Consider the following 19,293-nt stretch of genomic DNA (forward strand, 5'->3'; position numbering starts at 1 on the left):
CTCCACTTATGTCATTACGACAGTGTGATTTTACATAGGACTGCCAGTGACGAATGCAGATCAGAGCGATAAATGACAATCTCTTGTATCATCTATATAGAATTGGGATTAAAGGGATTATCTCGCACTTTGGTACTGATATTTTATTCTTAGTCTTCAATATCAGATCGGTGAGGGTCCGACACCCGGAGCCCCCACTAATCAGCTGTTGGCATGTTCTGCAGCTGCTGGAGCAGGATGTTACAGTGCCATACACTGTGTAGTGGCCGTTCCCGGTACTGCAGCTCAGATCCTGTTCACTACAATAGACTGCTAAAGCAATTAATAGCCTAGTCCCAGACAATACCTTTAAATCAGGGTGTCCTCCCCCAAGAATCATAAGCAAAGTCTTTTGCAGCAGCCAAACTCTCTGTCCCCACACTTATCTGATTTCTATCCCTTCTCCTACCTCCAGAGACATAAAACCTGACAACATCTTGCTCGACATGAACGGCCACATCCGCCTGGCAGATTTCGGCTCCTGTCTGAAGCTGATGGAAGACGGAACGGTAAGTTGTGGCAACCGCGGGAAGACATGATCTCCACCAAGTTAGAAACTTCACAGTTGTACCAAATTATGGAACAAGGGGACCCCTGTTCTCCCATGTAGACCACTCAGAGGAGCAGTTCAACTTCCCTATGGTAATTTATATCTTTTCCCCACCATTCCCAAAAAGGGGGCTGTTAGAGCATATGCACCTCCGCTCTGTTCATTTGCTGGAAAATGTCGAAAACGTGTCTCCATTTAGAGAGGAGCGGAGGAGCACATGCTCGAAGAAGCCCATTTTTTGCGTTTGTTGGAGGTCTCAATCGTGTAGGGTTATGGGTAGGGGATAACTTAAAAACTTGTCACCTCTCCTGACAGCTCTGTTTCACCACATACTTGTACGCCACTAAATAAAACAATTCTTGTGTCCTTCCTCTTTTATTCCTCCTGGAAATTTCTAAATAAAGCACTACATCTTAAGTGCTAGGGGGGATCTCAACACCAGTCGGTGCTGACAGTTTTGGGTCATCCCCCTTCCTCTTTGAACACATGTCAGTTATTTTCAGGAACTTTTAGGAGGACCAGTAGAGGACCGGCTGAGAGCAAAATGATGATAAAAGTTGCTCCAGAATTGTAATTTTAGGGGGGATGCAGGTATTTGGTAAAACAGACGCGTCCTGTATATAGTAAGTGTGTCTGGTGCAGAATGTATAAACTATTAATTAATGTGTATTTCTACTTTGCTAGGACCTTGTGGCTTTTTTCCCCGTTTTCCAATCCAATGATGTTAGTATTATGACTATTGTTTGGTTTGTTGTTTGTTTTTAGCCTTTTTATAGACAACTTTAAAGTAAAATGTTGTAGTGATGAGAGTAGACCACTGCGATGTGTCCAGGGTTAGGGGACGAGCAGACGGTGCATGGCTCATAGGTGCACCTTGTTTTGCTCCACTGCATCTGCCTTCTCTCACTGAGCACACTTAGGTTCACTCTCCTGGACGTCCGTCTGCTCAGACGCTTTTGCACGGATATTGTGCCTTATGTCTGCGCTTCCAGAATGCATCGGTGCAGAGGTAAAAAGTCAGGAGTAAGCTCCACAACTGCGGGGTCATCCCCGCCCCGATCGCTCCCGTCAGCTTATCCTGTGTGATGTGTCCTCTCTCTAGGTCCAGTCATCAGTGGCTGTCGGGACTCCGGACTATATCTCTCCTGAAATCCTCCAGGCGATGGAAGACGGGAAGGGGAAGTACGGCCCAGAGTGTGACTGGTGGTCCCTGGGGGTCTGCATGTATGAAATGCTCTACGGGGAAACACCCTTCTATGCAGAGTCCTTGGTGGAGACTTATGGGAAGATCATGAACCACAAAGTGAGTGTACGGAGGAGTTGTGGTCTCTAGGTCTGAAAATTATGTCTAATCTATACGTGTCAAACTCCGGCCCATCTGGCCCTTGGGCCAAATCTTGCCCGCAGGTTGGTTTTATTTGGCCCACGACATCAAAGCCACCACCCCTATGTAGGCCCATTATTCTGTATGGAGGACTATGTGGGGGCCATTATACTGTATGGAGGACTATGTGGGCCCATTATTCTGTATGGATGACTATGTGGTGCCATTATACTGTATGGAGGACTATGTGGGGCCCATTATACTGTATGGAGGACTATGTGGGGACATTATACTGTATGGAGGACTATGTGGGGCCCATTATACTGTATGGAGGACTATGTGGGGCCCATTATACTGTATGGAGGACTATGTGGGGCCCATTATACTGTATGGAGGACTATGTGGGGCCCATTATACTGTATGGAGGACTATGTGGGGCCCATTATTCTGTATGGAGGACTATGTGGGGCCCATTATACTGTATGGAGGACTATGTGGGGCCCATTATACTGTATGGAGGACTATGTGGGGCCCATTATACTGTATGGAGGACTATGTGGGGCCCATTATACTGTATGGAAGACTATGTGGGGCCCATTATACTGTATGGAGGACTATGTGGGGCCCATTATACTGTATGGAGGACTATGTGGGGCCCATTATACTGTATGGAGGACTATGTGGGGCCCATTATACTGTATGGAGGACTATGTGGGGCCCATTATACTTTATGGAGGACTATTTAGCAAACAGACAATAGCCCTATATAAATACATAAAAGACATAGCTGATAAACCGTGTGCATATGTATACGGTCAGCATAAGTTCCACTCCAAAAGCAATATAACATCAGAAGAGAAAAAGGAGTGATTTATATCAAGAAATTTTTATTATTACATATTAAAAAATTACATAAATATATCAAAGTAGTCATCACAATTATTAGCACTTAAAAATGGGGAGCACACAAGGGAACCAGGGAATAATAGCACTAGATGATATGTAAAACCACATAGCCAACCCCACATATAGATGTCAAATATCAAACTGGTGCAGTGGGGACCCCTAAGGCAAGAGGCTGACTCAGATAACAATTATAACAGGACAAAAGGTATGCCAAGTAACATCATAATAGACAATAAGCCACATGCCCACAGCGTATGTCGATGTTCCAGCAACCAACCCTATGACAGGGAATAGGAATGGCCCACAGCTATCATTACAGCTACAGGTAAACCACCATTTATACTGGTCGATCCAGTCACTTTTGTACCAGCAGCCCATCCCATAGGAGATATAGCAGTATAAGTCACCCCATGTGATATTTGGGGGTGACAATAGTAACCACAAAAGACTACATAATAAATATTACCTAGGATAAAAGGGTGAAAATTATAATGCCTGGTGGGCTACATAGTATGAGACATCATACATATTATATTCATGCATCCTATAACCATGAATGGTTATGATGTTATGTTTTGATGGAGATGTCCAGCATAATGGCAGTTGTTTGAAACAGCGGAAGTGGTCCCAAAGAAGATTTTCAACGATTGTACAGCACATCAATACTAAATAAAGGGACAATAAAAAATAATTAATTAAAAGTTAGCAATACAGCCAAAATTAAATGAAAGAAACTCTGAAAAAACACACATGGGAGAAAATTCCAGAGAAAACAGGAGAATAGAGCCAACAACCACAAAAGTTTATTTAAAGAAACGCAGCAAAAGTTAGAGCCTCATTCAGACCATGTGGGCTCACGGTGTCCAGATTCATGATCCATCGTGCCTCCCTCTGAGCCAGGCGCTGTTTCATATTACCACCCCGAGAGCCGAGACGCACCACCTCAATGCCGCGTATCCGCAATGTTTTTGGATCACATCCATGAACGGCCTTGAAGTGTCGTGGAAGCGTCTTCAGCTCCCGGGGGTCGGTCACCGTCTTGGCCGCGCCAATGTCCCGCACGTGCTCACGCACCCTGACCCGAAGCTCGCGGGAGGTCAAACCAATGTAAATCAAGTTACAACCACAGGTGGCATAGTATACCACGTTACTAGTGCCACATGAGATGTACTGGAGGATTTTGAATTCCCGGGAGCTGTCAGAGGACGTGAAAACAGCACTGCGCAGGACATTGGTGCAGGCAAGACAGTGGCCACACGGAAAACATCCCACAGTGGGACCACGAGAGCCAAATGGGTTAGATACAGGGGGGACATAATGGTTTGAGACGAGCAGGTCCCTCAAATTCCTCCCATGACGAGCAGTCATAGATGGGAAGGGTGCGAGATGGTCACGTAATAAAGGTTCGGTCCCTAGAACCGCCCAATGGCGACTAAGAATCTGATGCATCCCTTCCCATTCGTGGTTGTCTGCATGGGTATCTTGCACTCAGCACTTTAATCCCTCGCATCCTTTGGTAAGATGGCTCTTCTTATAATACTGAGTGAAGGTTACATTTAGGTGGCTTATTGTCTATTATGATGTTACTTGGCATACCTTTTGTCCTGTTATAATTGTTATCTGAGTCAGCCTCTTGCCTTAGGGGTCCCCACTGCACCAGTTTGATATTTGACATCTATATGTGGGGTTGGCTATGTGGTTTTACATATCATCTAGTGCTATTATTCCCTGGTTCCCTTGTGTGCTCCCCATTTTTAAGTGCTAATAATTGTGATGACTACTTTGATATATTTATGTAATTTTTTTAATATGTAATAATAAAAATTTCTTGATATAAACCACTCCTTTTTCTCTTCTGATGTTGTATGGAGGACTATGTGGGGCCCATTATTCTGTATGGAGGACTATGTGGGGCCCATTATTCTGTATGGATGACTATGTGGGGGCCATTATTCTGTATGGATGACTATGTGGGGCCATTATACTGTATGGAGGACTATGTGGGGCCCATTATACTGTATGGAGGACTATGTGGGGCCCATTATACTGTATGGAGGACTATGTGGGGCCATTATACTGTATGGAGGACTATGTGGGGTCCATTATTCTGTATGGATGACTATGTGGGGCCCATTATACTGTATGGAGGACTATGTGGGGCCCATTATACTGTATGGAGGACTATGTGGGGCCCATTATACTGTATGGAGGACTATGTGGGGCCATTATACTGTATGGAGGACTATGTGGGGTCCATTATTCTGTATGGATGACTATGTGGGGCCCATTATACTGTATGGAGGACTATGTGGGGCCCATTATACTGTATGGAGGACTATGTGGGACCATTATTCTGTATGGAGGACTATGTGGAGCCATTATTCTGCATGGAGGACTATGTGGAGCCATTATTCTGTATGGAGGACTATGTGGGGCCATTATTCTGTATGGAGGACTATGTGGAGCCCATTATTCTGTATGGAGGACTATGTGGGGCCCATTATACTGTATGGAGGACTATGTGGGACCCATTATACTGTATGGAGGACTATGTGGGGCCCATTATACTGTATGGAGGACTATGTGGGGCCCATTATACTGTATGGAGGACTATGTGGGGCCCATTATACTGTATGGAGGACTATGTGGGGCCCATTATACTGTATGGAGGACTATGTGGGGCCCATTATACTGTATGGAAGACTATGTGGGGCCCATTATACTGTATGGAGGACTATGTGGGGCCCATTATACTGTATGGAGGACTATGTGGGGCCCATTATACTGTATGGAGGACTATGTGGGGCCCATTATACTGTATGGAGGACTATGTGGGGCCCATTATACTTTATGGAGGACTATTTAGCAAACAGACAATAGCCCTATATAAATACATAAAAGACATAGCTGATAAACCGTGTGCATATGTATACGGTCAGCATAAGTTCCACTCCAAAAGCAATATAACATCAGAAGAGAAAAAGGAGTGATTTATATCAAGAAATTTTTATTATTACATATTAAAAAATTACATAAATATATCAAAGTAGTCATCACAATTATTAGCACTTAAAAATGGGGAGCACACAAGGGAACCAGGAATAATAGCACTAGATGATATGTAAAACCACATAGCCAACCCCACATATAGATGTCAAATATCAAACTGGTGCAGTGGGGACCCCTAAGGCAAGAGGCTGACTCAGATAACAATTATAACAGGACAAAAGGTATGCCAAGTAACATCATAATAGACAATAAGCCACATGCCCACAGCGTATGTCGATGTTCCAGCAACCAACCCTATGACAGGGAATAGGAATGGCCCACAGCTATCATTACAGCTACAGGTAAACCACCATTTATACTGGTCGATCCAGTCACTTTTGTACCAGCAGCCCATCCCATAGGAGATATAGCAGTATAAGTCACCCCATGTGATATTTGGGGGTGACAATAGTAACCACAAAAGACTACATAATAAATATTACCTAGGATAAAAGGGTGAAAATTATAATGCCTGGTGGGCTACATAGTATGAGACATCATACATATTATATTCATGCATCCTATAACCATGAATGGTTATGATGTTATGTTTTGATGGAGATGTCCAGCATAATGGCAGTTGTTTGAAACAGCGGAAGTGGTCCCAAAGAAGATTTTCAACGATTGTACAGCACATCAATACTAAATAAAGGGACAATAAAAAATAATTAATTAAAAGTTAGCAATACAGCCAAAATTAAATGAAAGAAACTCTGAAAAAACACACATGGGAGAAAATTCCAGAGAAAACAGGAGAATAGAGCCAACAACCACAAAAGTTTATTTAAAGAAACGCAGCAAAAGTTAGAGCCTCATTCAGACCATGTGGGCTCACGGTGTCCAGATTCATGATCCATCGTGCCTCCCTCTGAGCCAGGCGCTGTTTCATATTACCACCCCGAGAGCCGAGACGCACCACCTCAATGCCGCGTATCCGCAATGTTTTTGGATCACATCCATGAACGGCCTTGAAGTGTCGTGGAAGCGTCTTCAGCTCCCGGGGGTCGGTCACCGTCTTGGCCGCGCCAATGTCCCGCACGTGCTCACGCACCCTGACCCGAAGCTCGCGGGAGGTCAAACCAATGTAAATCAAGTTACAACCACAGGTGGCATAGTATACCACGTTACTAGTGCCACATGAGATGTACTGGAGGATTTTGAATTCCCGGGAGCTGTCAGAGGACGTGAAAACAGCACTGCGCAGGACATTGGTGCAGGCAAGACAGTGGCCACACGGAAAACATCCCACAGTGGGACCACGAGAGCCAAATGGGTTAGATACAGGGGGGACATAATGGTTTGAGACGAGCAGGTCCCTCAAATTCCTCCCATGACGAGCAGTCATAGATGGGAAGGGTGCGAGATGGTCACGTAATAAAGGTTCGGTCCCTAGAACCGCCCAATGGCGACTAAGAATCTGATGCATCCCTTCCCATTCGTGGTTGTCTGCATGGGTATCTTGCACTCAGCACTTTAATCCCTCGCATCCTTTGGTAAGATGGCTCTTCTTATAATACTGAGTGAAGGTTACATTTAGGTGGCTTATTGTCTATTATGATGTTACTTGGCATACCTTTTGTCCTGTTATAATTGTTATCTGAGTCAGCCTCTTGCCTTAGGGGTCCCCACTGCACCAGTTTGATATTTGACATCTATATGTGGGGTTGGCTATGTGGTTTTACATATCATCTAGTGCTATTATTCCCTGGTTCCCTTGTGTGCTCCCCATTTTTAAGTGCTAATAATTGTGATGACTACTTTGATATATTTATGTAATTTTTTTAATATGTAATAATAAAAATTTCTTGATATAAACCACTCCTTTTTCTCTTCTGATGTTGTATGGAGGACTATGTGGGGCCCATTATTCTGTATGGAGGACTATGTGGGGCCCATTATTCTGTATGGATGACTATGTGGGGCCATTATTCTGTATGGATGACTATGTGGGGCCATTATACTGTATGGAGGACTATGTGGGGCCCATTATACTGTATGGAGGACTATGTGGGGCCCATTATACTGTATGGAGGACTATGTGGGGCCATTATACTGTATGGAGGACTATGTGGGGTCCATTATTCTGTATGGATGACTATGTGGGGCCCATTATACTGTATGGAGGACTATGTGGGGCCCATTATACTGTATGGAGGACTATGTGGGGCCCATTATACTGTATGGAGGACTATGTGGGGCCATTATACTGTATGGAGGACTATGTGGGGTCCATTATTCTGTATGGATGACTATGTGGGGCCCATTATACTGTATGGAGGACTATGTGGGGCCCATTATACTGTATGGAGGACTATGTGGGACCATTATTCTGTATGGAGGACTATGTGGAGCCATTATTCTGCATGGAGGACTATGTGGAGCCATTATTCTGTATGGAGGACTATGTGGGGCCATTATTCTGTATGGAGGACTATGTGGAGCCCATTATTCTGTATGGAGGACTATGTGGGGCCCATTATACTGTATGGAGGACTATGTGGGACCCATTATACTGTATGGAGGACTATGTGGGGCCCATTATACTGTATGGAGGACTATGTGGGGCCCATTATACTGTATGGAGGACTATGTGGGGCCCATTATACTGTATGGAGGACTATGTGGGGCCCATTATACTGTATGGAGGACTATGTGGGGCCCATTATACTGTATGGAGGACTATGTGGGGCCCATTATACTGTATGGAGGACTATGTGGGGCCATTATACTGTATGGAGGACTATGTGGGGTCCATTATTCTGTATGGATGACTATGTGGGGCCCATTATACTGTATGGAGGACTATGTGGAGCCCATTATTCTGTATGGAGGACTATGTGAGGCCCATTATACTGTATGGAGGACTACGTGGGGCCCATTATACTGTATGCAGGACTATGTGGGGCCCATTATACTGTATGCAGGACTATGTGGGGCCCATTATACTGTATGCAGGACTATGTGGGGCCCATTATACTGTGTGGAGGACTATGTGGGGCCCATTATACTGTATGGAGGACTATGTGGGGCCCATTATACTGTATGGAGGACTATGTGGGGCCCATTATACTGTATGGAGGACTATGTGGGGCCCATTATACTGTATGGAGGACTATGTGGGGCCATTATACTGTATGCAGGACTGTGTGGAGCCCATTATTCTGTATGGAGGACTATGTGGGGCCCATTATACTGTATGGAGGACTATGTGGGGCCCATTATACTGTATGCAGGACTATGTGGGGCCCATTATACTGTATGCAGGACTATGTGGGGCCCATTATACTGTATGCAGGACTATGTGGGGCCCATTATACTGTATGCAGGACTATGTGGGGCCCATTATACTGTATGCAGGACTATGTGGGGCCCATTATTCTGTATGGAGGACTATGTGGGGCCCATTATTCTGTATGCAGGACTATGTGGGGCCCATTATTCTGTATGCAGGACTATGTGGGGCCCATTATACTGTGTGGAGGACTATGTGGGGCCCATTATACTGTATGGAGGACTATGTGGGGCCCATTATACTGTATGGAGGACTATGTGGGGCCCATTATACTGTATGCAGGACTATGTGGGGCCCATTATACTGTATGCAGGACTATGTGGGGCCCATTATACTGTGTGGAGGACTATGTGGGGCCCATTATACTGTGTGGAGGACTATGTGGGGCCCATTATACTGTATGGAGGACTATGTGGGGCCCATTATACTGTATGGAGGACTATGTGGGGCCCATTATACTGTATGGAGGACTATGTGGGGCCCATTATACTGTATGGAGGACTATGTGGGGCCATTATTCTGTATGAAGGACTATGTGGGGCCATTATACTGTATGGAGGACTATGTGGGGCCCATTATACTGTATGGAGGACTATGTGGGGCTCATTATACTGTATGGAGGACTATGTGGGGTCCATTATTCTGTATGGAGGACTATATGGGGCCCATTATACTGTATACTGGTTGGCCCGTGACTTTGTCCAAGTTTTTCATTTTGGCCCTCTGTGTGGTTGAGTCTGACATCCCTGATCAAATCGGATTCGGCACCTCTAGATTAACCAGGTTTTTTTTTCTTAAAGGAGCGGTTTCAATTCCCATCTCAGTTAGCGGACGTCTCTGAAAACGCAAAGGACTTAATAAAAAGGCTGATCTGCAGCCGGGAACATCGCTTGGGTCAGAACGGGATTGAGGATTTTAAGAATCACCCGTTTTTTGCTGGTATTGACTGGGAAAACATCCGGAACTGTGAAGCACCTTATATCCCAGAGGTCAGCAGCCCGACCGACACGTCCAACTTCGATGTGGACGACGACTGTCTGAAAAACTGTGTAAGTACTTCTCAGCGGAGCCTTCCCATATCGTGACCCCCAGTAAACATTGTGCCGGCCCACCCAAGGTCACGGCTGTCTTCTGGCACCACCCAGAGTCATGTCTGCTCCCCTCTGTTTTACTCTCTAGGAGACGATGCCTCCATCTACTCACACTGGATTTTCTGGGCACCATCTCCCGTTTGTGGGATTCACTTACACAAGTAACTGGTAAGATGCAGAATAGGTGACTGGTTGCATTGATCGTCCTGGTGTCCCGGTGGTTAACCACTTGTGCCCCGTCAGTGTACTTTCAGATAGAAGCTCTATGCGCTACACTGTGGGAAAGTCCAGCACGGACCTAGACGCCAACGTCCAGCGGACGCTAGAAGACAGCCTGGCCACCGAGGCATACGAGAGGCGGATACGTCGTCTGGAGCAAGAAAAAGTGGAACTGAGCAGAAAGCTGCAAGGTAACCTGGACGGAAGGAATGGGGCTGTGCAAGTGGGACTATTCAGGGACTCCCGTGTGGCTGACTACTCGGTGGCGTAAACCCGACTCATGTCAATGAGCAGCCTAAAGTTATCGCCATTTGGAAAAGTTTTCAAACTCTGCATTAATTTGTGTTTCTTTGCTCCCAGAATCCACCCAGGCCGTGCAGGCTCTTCAGTATTCTGCAGTGGACGGCCCGGTCACAGCGAGCAAAGACATGGAAATTAAATCCTTAAAGGACGAAATCGACAAGTTGAAAACACAAGGTGGGGGCTTTGTGCTTTTCTTGAATCCTAATATTGTAGGGTTTGTCTTCACTGTAATAGTTTAGTTGTTTTTTTTCCCCTAAATGCGTTACAGCCCATGTAACGTCTCGTCAATCTACGGCCCCCATGCACATTAGACTAGAGTCTGCCAGATCCATCGGTATCCTCCAGCAGTCTAATGTGTATGGGGGATGTTGTCGGGGAAGAGATGACCAATGACCTATCGTCTAGTTCTGCAGGTAGGTAAGCTTGTGTCAGAGGGGTCCGGTAACACAGGAGCATTTGGCCAAGCTGAGCGTTTGTGCATATAGGGCCGCCGGAGGAAATAGATGTCGACAGAGCCACAGTTTAGCCGACAGCTATATAATGTGTATAGGGGGCTTAAAGTCATATATCCATATAGTAGCCAACATGCTGAGTCTAATTAATTCCTACAGTCATGGCCAAAAGTATTGAGAATGAGACAAACAGCAATTTTTCCAAAGTTTACTGCTTCATTTTTTGGAATGGCAATTTGCATATACTCCTGAATGTCAAAGAGTGATCAGCTTAACAGCAATTACTGTACTTGCAAAGTCAATATTTGCCCAGAAAATGAACTTTAACCCCCAAAACACATTTCAACATCATTGCAGTCCTGCCTTAAAAGGAGCAGCTAACATCGTTTTAGTGATTGATCCATTAACACAGGTGTGGGTGTTGATGAGGACAGGGCTGGCGATCAATCAGTCATGATTAAGTAAGAATGACATCACTGGACACTTTAAAAGGAGGCTGGTTCTTGGTATCATTGTTTCTCTTCAGTTAACCATGGTTATCTCTAAAGAAACACGTGCAGCCATCATTGCACTGCACAAAAATGGCCTAACAGGGAAGAGTATCGCAGCTACAAAGATTGCACCTCAGTCAACAATCTATCGCATCATCAAGAACTTCAAGGAGAGAGCTTCCATTGTTGTCAAAAAGGCTCCAGGGCGCCCAAGAAAGACCAGCAAGAGCCAGGACCGTATCTTAAAACTGTTTCAACTGCGGGATCGGACTACCAGCAGTGCCGAGCTTGCTCAGGAATGGCAGCAGGCTGGTGTGAGTGCTTCTGCACGCACTGTGAGGCGGAGACTCTTTGAGCAAGGGCTGGATTCAAGGAGGGAAGCAAAGAAGCCACTTCTCTCCAGAAAAAACATCAGGGACCGACTGATATTCTGCAAGAGGTACAGGGAGTGGACTGCTGAGGACTGGGGCAAAGTCATTTTCTCTGATGAATCCTCTTTTCGATTGTTTGGGACATCTGGAAAACAGCTTATTCGGAGAAGAAGAGGTGAGTGCTACCACCAGTCTTGTCTCATGCCAACTGTAAAGCATCCTGAAACCATTCATGTGTGGGGTTGCTTCTCAGCCAAGGGAATCGGCTCACTCACAGTCTTGCCTAAAAACACAGCCATGAATAAAGAATGGTACCAGAATGTCCTCCAAGAGCAACTTCTCCCAACCGTCCAACAGCAGTTTGGCGCCCAACAATGCCTTTTCCAGCATGATGGAGCACCTTGCCATAAAGCAAAGGTGATAACTAAATGGCTCATGGAACAAAACATAGAGATTTTGGGTCCATGGCCTGGAAACTCCCCAGATCTTAATCCCATTGAGAACTTGTGGTCAATCATCAAGAGACGGGTGGACAAACAAAAACCAACAAATTCTGGCAAAATGCAAGCATTGATTATGCAAGAATGGACTGCTATCAGTCAGGATTTGGTCCAAAAGTTGATTGACAGCATGCCAGGGAGAATTACAGAGGTCTTGAAGAAGAAGGGGCAACACTGCAAATATTGACTTGCTGCATTAACTCATTCTAACTGTCAATATAACCTATTGGTACTCATAATATGATTGCAATTATATTTCTGTATGTGATATAAACATCAGACAAACACTAATAAAAACCAGAGGCCAGCAGATCATGTGAAAATATAATTTTGGAGTCATTCTCAAAACTTTTGGCCATGACTGTATGGCGTCCAGGAAAGGTAAGCCTATGCAAACATGTTGGGGTTGAGCATGCAAATTTATTATATTTGGAAAAATGAATATATCCCTATCCACAGTATATACCATGGAGGTCTCATCTAGAGGACTGGGCCCTAACATGTGCTCCTGGGAGCAGAGAGATGGCCACACATGTGCATTCGCTTGTAGGCGAGTTCTGAAAATTGAGATCAGAGATGGGAATAACTTTTAGGATTAATGCAGATATTCTGCAGCAAAGTTGCTTTGAAAACTGCACTAAACTCCACATATTGTAACGTACAGATTGATGGCGGATTTCACCTTATGAATAAAATACGCCACGAAAACAAGCAAAATTATCTCAGCGGGGTTCGCAGAATATGCACCGTAATTCTGCAGCAGTTACACTGTAAGTCCTCATGCCTGTGCATTCACCCTTCTTCAGCTGAGCAGTATATAGGGGTCTAGCATCCACATCCAATTTTATATCATATATATATATATATTTATTTATTTTACTCACTTATATAGCGCAATTAATTCCACAGCGCTTTACAGACATTATTGGCACTGTAACCATCGGGGCTCACAATCTAAATTCCCTATCAGTATGTCTTTGGAGTGTGGGAGGAAACCGGAGAACCCGGAGGAAACCCATGGGAACATGGGGAGAACATACAAACTCCTTGCAGATGTTGTCCTCGGTGGGATTGGAACCCAGGACCCCAGCGCTGCAAGGCTGCAGTGCTAACCACACATATATACACATACTCTACCGTTCAAAAGTTTGGGGTCCCCCAGACAATTTTGTGTTTTCCATGAAAACTCATACTTTAATTTATCAAATGAGTTGCAAAATGATTAGAAAATATAGTCCGGACATTGACAAGGTTAGATATAATGATTTTTATTAGAAAGAATAATTTTCTCCTTCAAACTTTGCTTTCGTCACAGAATGCTCCTTTGCAGCAATTCCAGCATTACTGACCTTTTTCTAGCTGTTAATTTGCTGAGGTAATCTTGAGAACTTCCCCCCCCATGCTTCCTGAAGCCCCTCCACAAGTTGGATTGGCTTGATGGGCACTTTTTCCGCACCATACGGTCAAGCTGCTCCCACAACAGCTCAATGGGGTTGAGATCTGGTGACTGCGCTGGCCACTCCATTACAGATAGACTACCAGCTGCCTGCTTCTTCCCTAAATAGTTCATGCATAATTTGGAGGTGTGCTTTGGGTCATTGTCCTGTTGTAGGATGAAATTGGCTCCAATCAAGCGCTGTCCACAGGGTATGGCATGGCTTTGCAAAATGGAGTGATAGCCTTCCTTATTCAAAATCCCATTTACCTTGTGCAAATCTCCCACTTTACTAGCACCAAAGCAACCCCAGACCATCACATTACCTCCACCATGCTTGACTGATGGCGTCAGGCACTCTTCCAGCATCTTTTCAGTTGTTCTGCGTCTCACAAATGTTCTTCTGAGTGATCCAAACACCTCAAAACTTTGATTCATCTGTCCATAAAACTTTTTTCCAATCTTCCTCTGTCCAATGTCTGTGTTCTTTTGCTCATATTAATCTTTTCCTTTTATTAGCCAGATATGGCTTTTTCTTTGCCACTTTGCCCTGAAGGCCAGCATCCCGGAGTCGCCTCTTCACTGTAGACGTTGACACTGGCGTTTTGCGTGTACTATTTAATGAAGCTGCCAGTTGAGGAGCTGTGAGGCATCGATTTCTCAAACTAGAGACTCTAATGTACTTGTCTTGTTGCTCAGTTGTGCATCGGGGTCTCCCACTCCTCTTTCTACTCTGGTTAGAGCCTGTTTGTGCTCTCCTCTGAAGGGAGTAGTACACACTGTTTTAGGAAATCTTCAGTTTCTTGGCAATTTCTCGCATGGAATAGCCTTCATTTCTAAGAACAAGAATAGACTGTCGAGTTTCACATGAAAATTCTCTTTTTCTGGCCATTTTATAGAGCAAACAAATGTAATGCTCCAGATTCCCAACTAGCTCAAAGGAAGGTCAATTTTATAGCTTCTCAAATCAGCCAAACCATTTTCAGCTGGGCTAACATACTTGTGCAAGGGTTTTCTAGGGTTTTCTAAACATCCATTAGCTTCTTACACAGTTAGCAAACACAATGTACCACTAAAACACTGGAGTGGTGGTTGTTGGAAATGGGCCTCTATACACCTATGTAGATATTGCAATAAAAACAAGACGTTTACAGCTAGAATAGTCATTTACCACATTAACGATGTATAGAGTGGATTTCTGATTCATTTATTGTTAGCTTCACTGAAAAAAAATGTGATTTTCTTTCAAAAATAATAAAATTTCTAAATGACCCCAAACTTTTGAACGGTAGTGTATATACAGACACACACACACACATATATATATATATATATATATATATATATATATATATATATTTATGTGTGTATGTAAAATTATATTATAATATATATGTGTAAAATGATATTATAATACACACACACACACATATATATCTTACAGCAAGGAAAGTGAAAAACCTGCACCACCTGCAAGCAGCTGCAATAGTCAATGCAAAGCTGAACATGTACAATGCAGACACCTAAATAGGACTTGGTAACATTTCAGGTGCAAAAGCTCATAAAAAAGTTTAAACAGTCCAAAATAACCATAAGAAAGAAAAATGAGCTGCACTCACCAGTCCTTAAAAGCAGTATCTTTATTCGATGAGGATAAAAAGTCTGGCAAGCAGGGAGAGCGGGGAAGAAAAAAGCAGACAACAGCTGTTTCGCGTGAAGACGCTTCTACACAGACCTGTAGAAGCGTCTTCACGCGAAACAGCTGTTGTCTGCTTTTTTTCTTCCCCGCTCTCCCTGCTTGCCGGACTTTTTATCCTCATGGAATAAAGATACTGCATTTAAGGACTGGTGAGTGCAGCTCATTTTTCTTTCTTATGGTTATTTTACACACATATATACACTGCTCAAAAAAATAAAGGGAACACTCAAATAACACATCCTAGATCTGAATGAATGAAATATTCTCATTGAATACTTTGTTCTGTACAAAGTTGAATGTGCTGACAACAAAATCACACAAAAATCATCAATGGAAATCAAATTTATTAACCAATAGAGGCCTGGATTTGGAGTCACCCCCAAATTTAAAGTGGAAAAACCCACTACAGGCTGATCCAACTTTGATGTAATGTTCTTAAAACAAGTCAAAATGAGTCTCAGTATTGTGTGTGGCCTCCACGTGCCTGTATGACCTCCCTACAACGCCTGGGCATGCTCCTGATGAGGTTACGGATGGTCTCCTGTGGGATCTCCTCCCAGACCTGGACTAAAGCATCCGCCAACTCCTGGACAGTCTGTGGTTCAACGTGACGTTGGTAGATGGAGCGAGACATGATGTCCCAGATGTGCTCAATCGGATTCAGGTCTGGGGAACGGGCGGGCCAGTCCATAGCTTCAATGCCTTCATCTTGCATGAACTGCTGACACACTCCAGCCACATGAGGTCTGGCATTGTCCTGCATTAGGAGGAACCCAGGGCCAACCGCACCAGCATATGGTCTCACAAGGGGTCTGAGGATATCATCTCGGTACCTAATAGCAGTCAGGCTACCTCTGGCGAGCACATGGAGGGCTGTGCGGCTCTCCAAAGAAATGCCACCCCACACCATTACTGACCCACTGCCAAACCGGTCATGCTGAAGGATGTTGCAGGCAGCAGATCGCTCTCCACGGCGTCTCCAGACTCTGTCACGTCTGTCACATGTGCTCAGTGTGAACCTGCTTTCATCTGTGAAGAGCACAGGGCGCCAGTGGCGACTTTGCCAATCCTGGTGTTCTGTGGCAAATGCCAAGTGTCCTGCACGGGGTTGGTCTATGAGCACAACCCCCATCTGTGGACGTCGGGCCCTCATACCACCCTCATGGAGTCGGTTTCTAACCGTTTGTGCAGACACATGCCCATTTGTGGCCTGCTGGAGGTCATTTTGCAGGGCTCTGGCAGTGCTCCTGTTCCTCCTTGCACAAAGGCGGAGGTAGCGGTCCTGCTGCTGGGTTGTTGCCCTCCTACGCCCCCTCCACATCTCCTGGTGTACTGGCCTGTCTCCTAGTAGCACCTCCAGCCTCTGGACACTATGCTGACAGACACAGCAAACCTTCTTGCCACAGCTCGCATTGATGTGCCATCCTGGATGAGCTGCACTACCTCAGCAACTTCTGTGGGTTGTAGAGTCCGTCTCATGCTACCACGAGTGTGAAAGCACAACCAACATTTAAAAGTGACCAAAACATCAGCCAGAAAGCATTGGTACTGAGATGTGGTCTGTGGTCCCCACCTGCAGAACCACTCCTTTATTGAGTGTGTCTTGATAATTGCCAATAATTTCCATCTATTGTCTATTCCATTTGCACAGCAGCATGTGAAATTGATTGTCAATCAGTGTTGCTTCCTAAGTGGACAGTTTGATTTCACAAAAGTTTGATTTACTTGGAGTTATATTCTGTTGTTTAAGTGTTCCCTTTATTTTTTTGAGCAGTATATATATGTATAGAGATATATAATTTTTTTTATTCAGCTTTAAATTTTGGATGATCCAGCTGCAAAAGGCAAGGTCTAACGTGTGTAGATTTACTCTGGGAACGCTCGCCTTCCTGAAGTCATTTGCGTCTGGCTCCTTTCGGCTAATATTAGGAATCCTCATTGTCTTGTGTTTTGTATGCAGACTTTAAGAAGATCTCACATCTGAGCCGCAGGATGTGTGCCAGGTCTCTGGGTATTCGTACAAGACCTGATTCCATTTAATGAATCCAGCTGGGAACGGATATTAAGATACCGTAAATCGTTTAGTCAGGTCTAATGAAATAGCAGCAAAGTGCTGCGGAGCAGCCGCGCCACCCCGGCATCGCCCAATGCATCAACTCTCATGTTCTTAAAGAGCAAGTGCACCCATCAGACGTGAATGATATCCAGCTCTGTAGATACTAAGCAGCCACTAGAACGACCTAAAACATTTATAGATATCACAGGAAGTTTGATAAGCTTCTGATCACTGGGGGTCCTATTGCTGAGATCCCCGCTGATTTCGAGAATGGGAACCGTGTTGGGCATGTGCGACATCCCGTCATTCAATCATTCATTCTCCTCTTTGTCCGGCGGTCCCATTCACAATGAATGGAGCATTTCAAAGTCCCTGTTGTTTTGATCAGTGGCGGTACCAGTAGCAGGGACCCCCTGCAAGATAGAAAGTTGTCACCTATCCTGTTTGCAGGTCATCATGTCCAATGCTGGAAATAACCTTTTAAAACTTAAAGGAACTTTTTTTCAACAATAAAAACAAAAAACAAGGGTCGGCACAAGCAACTTTGCAATTTACCGCGTATTAAAAATCCTCTACTTTCTCAAGAACACAGCGATTTTTATTTCTATAGTTGTTGCCCAGGTCATCAGCCACCACTGCAGTATATCAGAGGTGGCCGGTTTTCTAGCCAAGTGTGCAGCGCTTACAAACTCTTGGATACAGATCTTGGAAGCGCTGCTGTGAAGCTGGCCAGATCCCTTCAGTGCCCCTCCGATGCTGCAAAGGTAAAGCTGCCTAATTTTACAGCATCGGAATGTGCACAGTTCAGACCAGCGGCGTGTCCATGTCAATCAGAAGTGCACCGTCTCTGACAACCAGGGAGGCAGGAAAGTGATGCACTCCTTAAAGTCTGAGATAAGAACAACCCTTTAAATTTTACTGATTTTCTTCTGCTTCAGTCACATCCAGAGCTGCATTCACAATTCTGTTGCCTGACAGTCGGTCATTCTGCTGGTGAATCCAATGGGATCTGCGGCAGATAATCAAAGGCTGACGCTCCGATTTCTGCTCCGGATGTGCCTATGTATACGGCGCCAATGCATGTGGGGCGAATCTGCTGCTTTTCTTTGTTTCACAAGAGCCCTCAAGTGAGCTTGTCAGTCCCCCAGCCTGCAAAGGCAAAAGAGATTGTGCAGAATTGTAAATGCAGCTCTAGATGTAACCGGAGAGGAAGTAATAACTGATACATGGCAGCATTTTATTAGAATTGGAAGTTTCCTGTCAAGGCTGCAAATCTTGGCGGCGGCAGAACTTCAGCTTTGCACAAAGTGATGTATATTGGATGGAGTCTGGATCACTGTGCCATTCTCACACAATATAGAGGCGATGTTCTGCATTGCAGGATATGGAAACAATCTGCTCCGGGGTAGTAACGCGCGCCGCTCCGTACACATCTGCTTTCCGTAACAGATTCCCATTGTCGGACTCATGTGGTAACACAGAGACCGTCCGCTGCGAGAGCGGCATTTCTATAATGA

The 19,293-nt window shown here is 44.8% G+C and overlaps 1 protein-coding gene across 6 annotated transcripts in view; it reads left to right on the forward strand.

Annotated features, from left to right (window-relative positions):
- Nucleotides 1-19,293, forward strand: part of CDC42BPA (CDC42 binding protein kinase alpha) — a 140,177-nt gene that overhangs the window by 38,323 nt on the left and 82,561 nt on the right. For 4 of the 6 annotated variants that reach the window (XM_073671827.1, XM_073671830.1, XM_073671828.1 and 1 more), the window contains exons 5-11: nt 455-548; nt 1,274-1,312; nt 1,692-1,892; nt 9,960-10,208; nt 10,339-10,418; nt 10,494-10,660; nt 10,830-10,946. In XM_073671827.1, the coding sequence (XP_073527928.1) occupies nt 455-548; nt 1,274-1,312; nt 1,692-1,892; nt 9,960-10,208; nt 10,339-10,418; nt 10,494-10,660; nt 10,830-10,946 (947 nt within the window). The remainder of the gene's footprint in view (nt 1-454; nt 549-1,273; nt 1,313-1,691; nt 1,893-9,959; nt 10,209-10,338; nt 10,419-10,493; nt 10,661-10,829; nt 10,947-19,293) is intronic. The other 2 variants (XM_073671829.1, XM_073671832.1) reach the window with 1 other exon arrangement.

This window comes from Phyllobates terribilis, unplaced genomic scaffold (assembly GCF_046119375.1).
Source record: "Phyllobates terribilis strain yellow unplaced genomic scaffold, ASM4611937v1 Scaffold_3__8_contigs__length_932513732, whole genome shotgun sequence".
Classification (NCBI taxonomy): Eukaryota; Metazoa; Chordata; class Amphibia; order Anura; family Dendrobatidae; genus Phyllobates; species Phyllobates terribilis.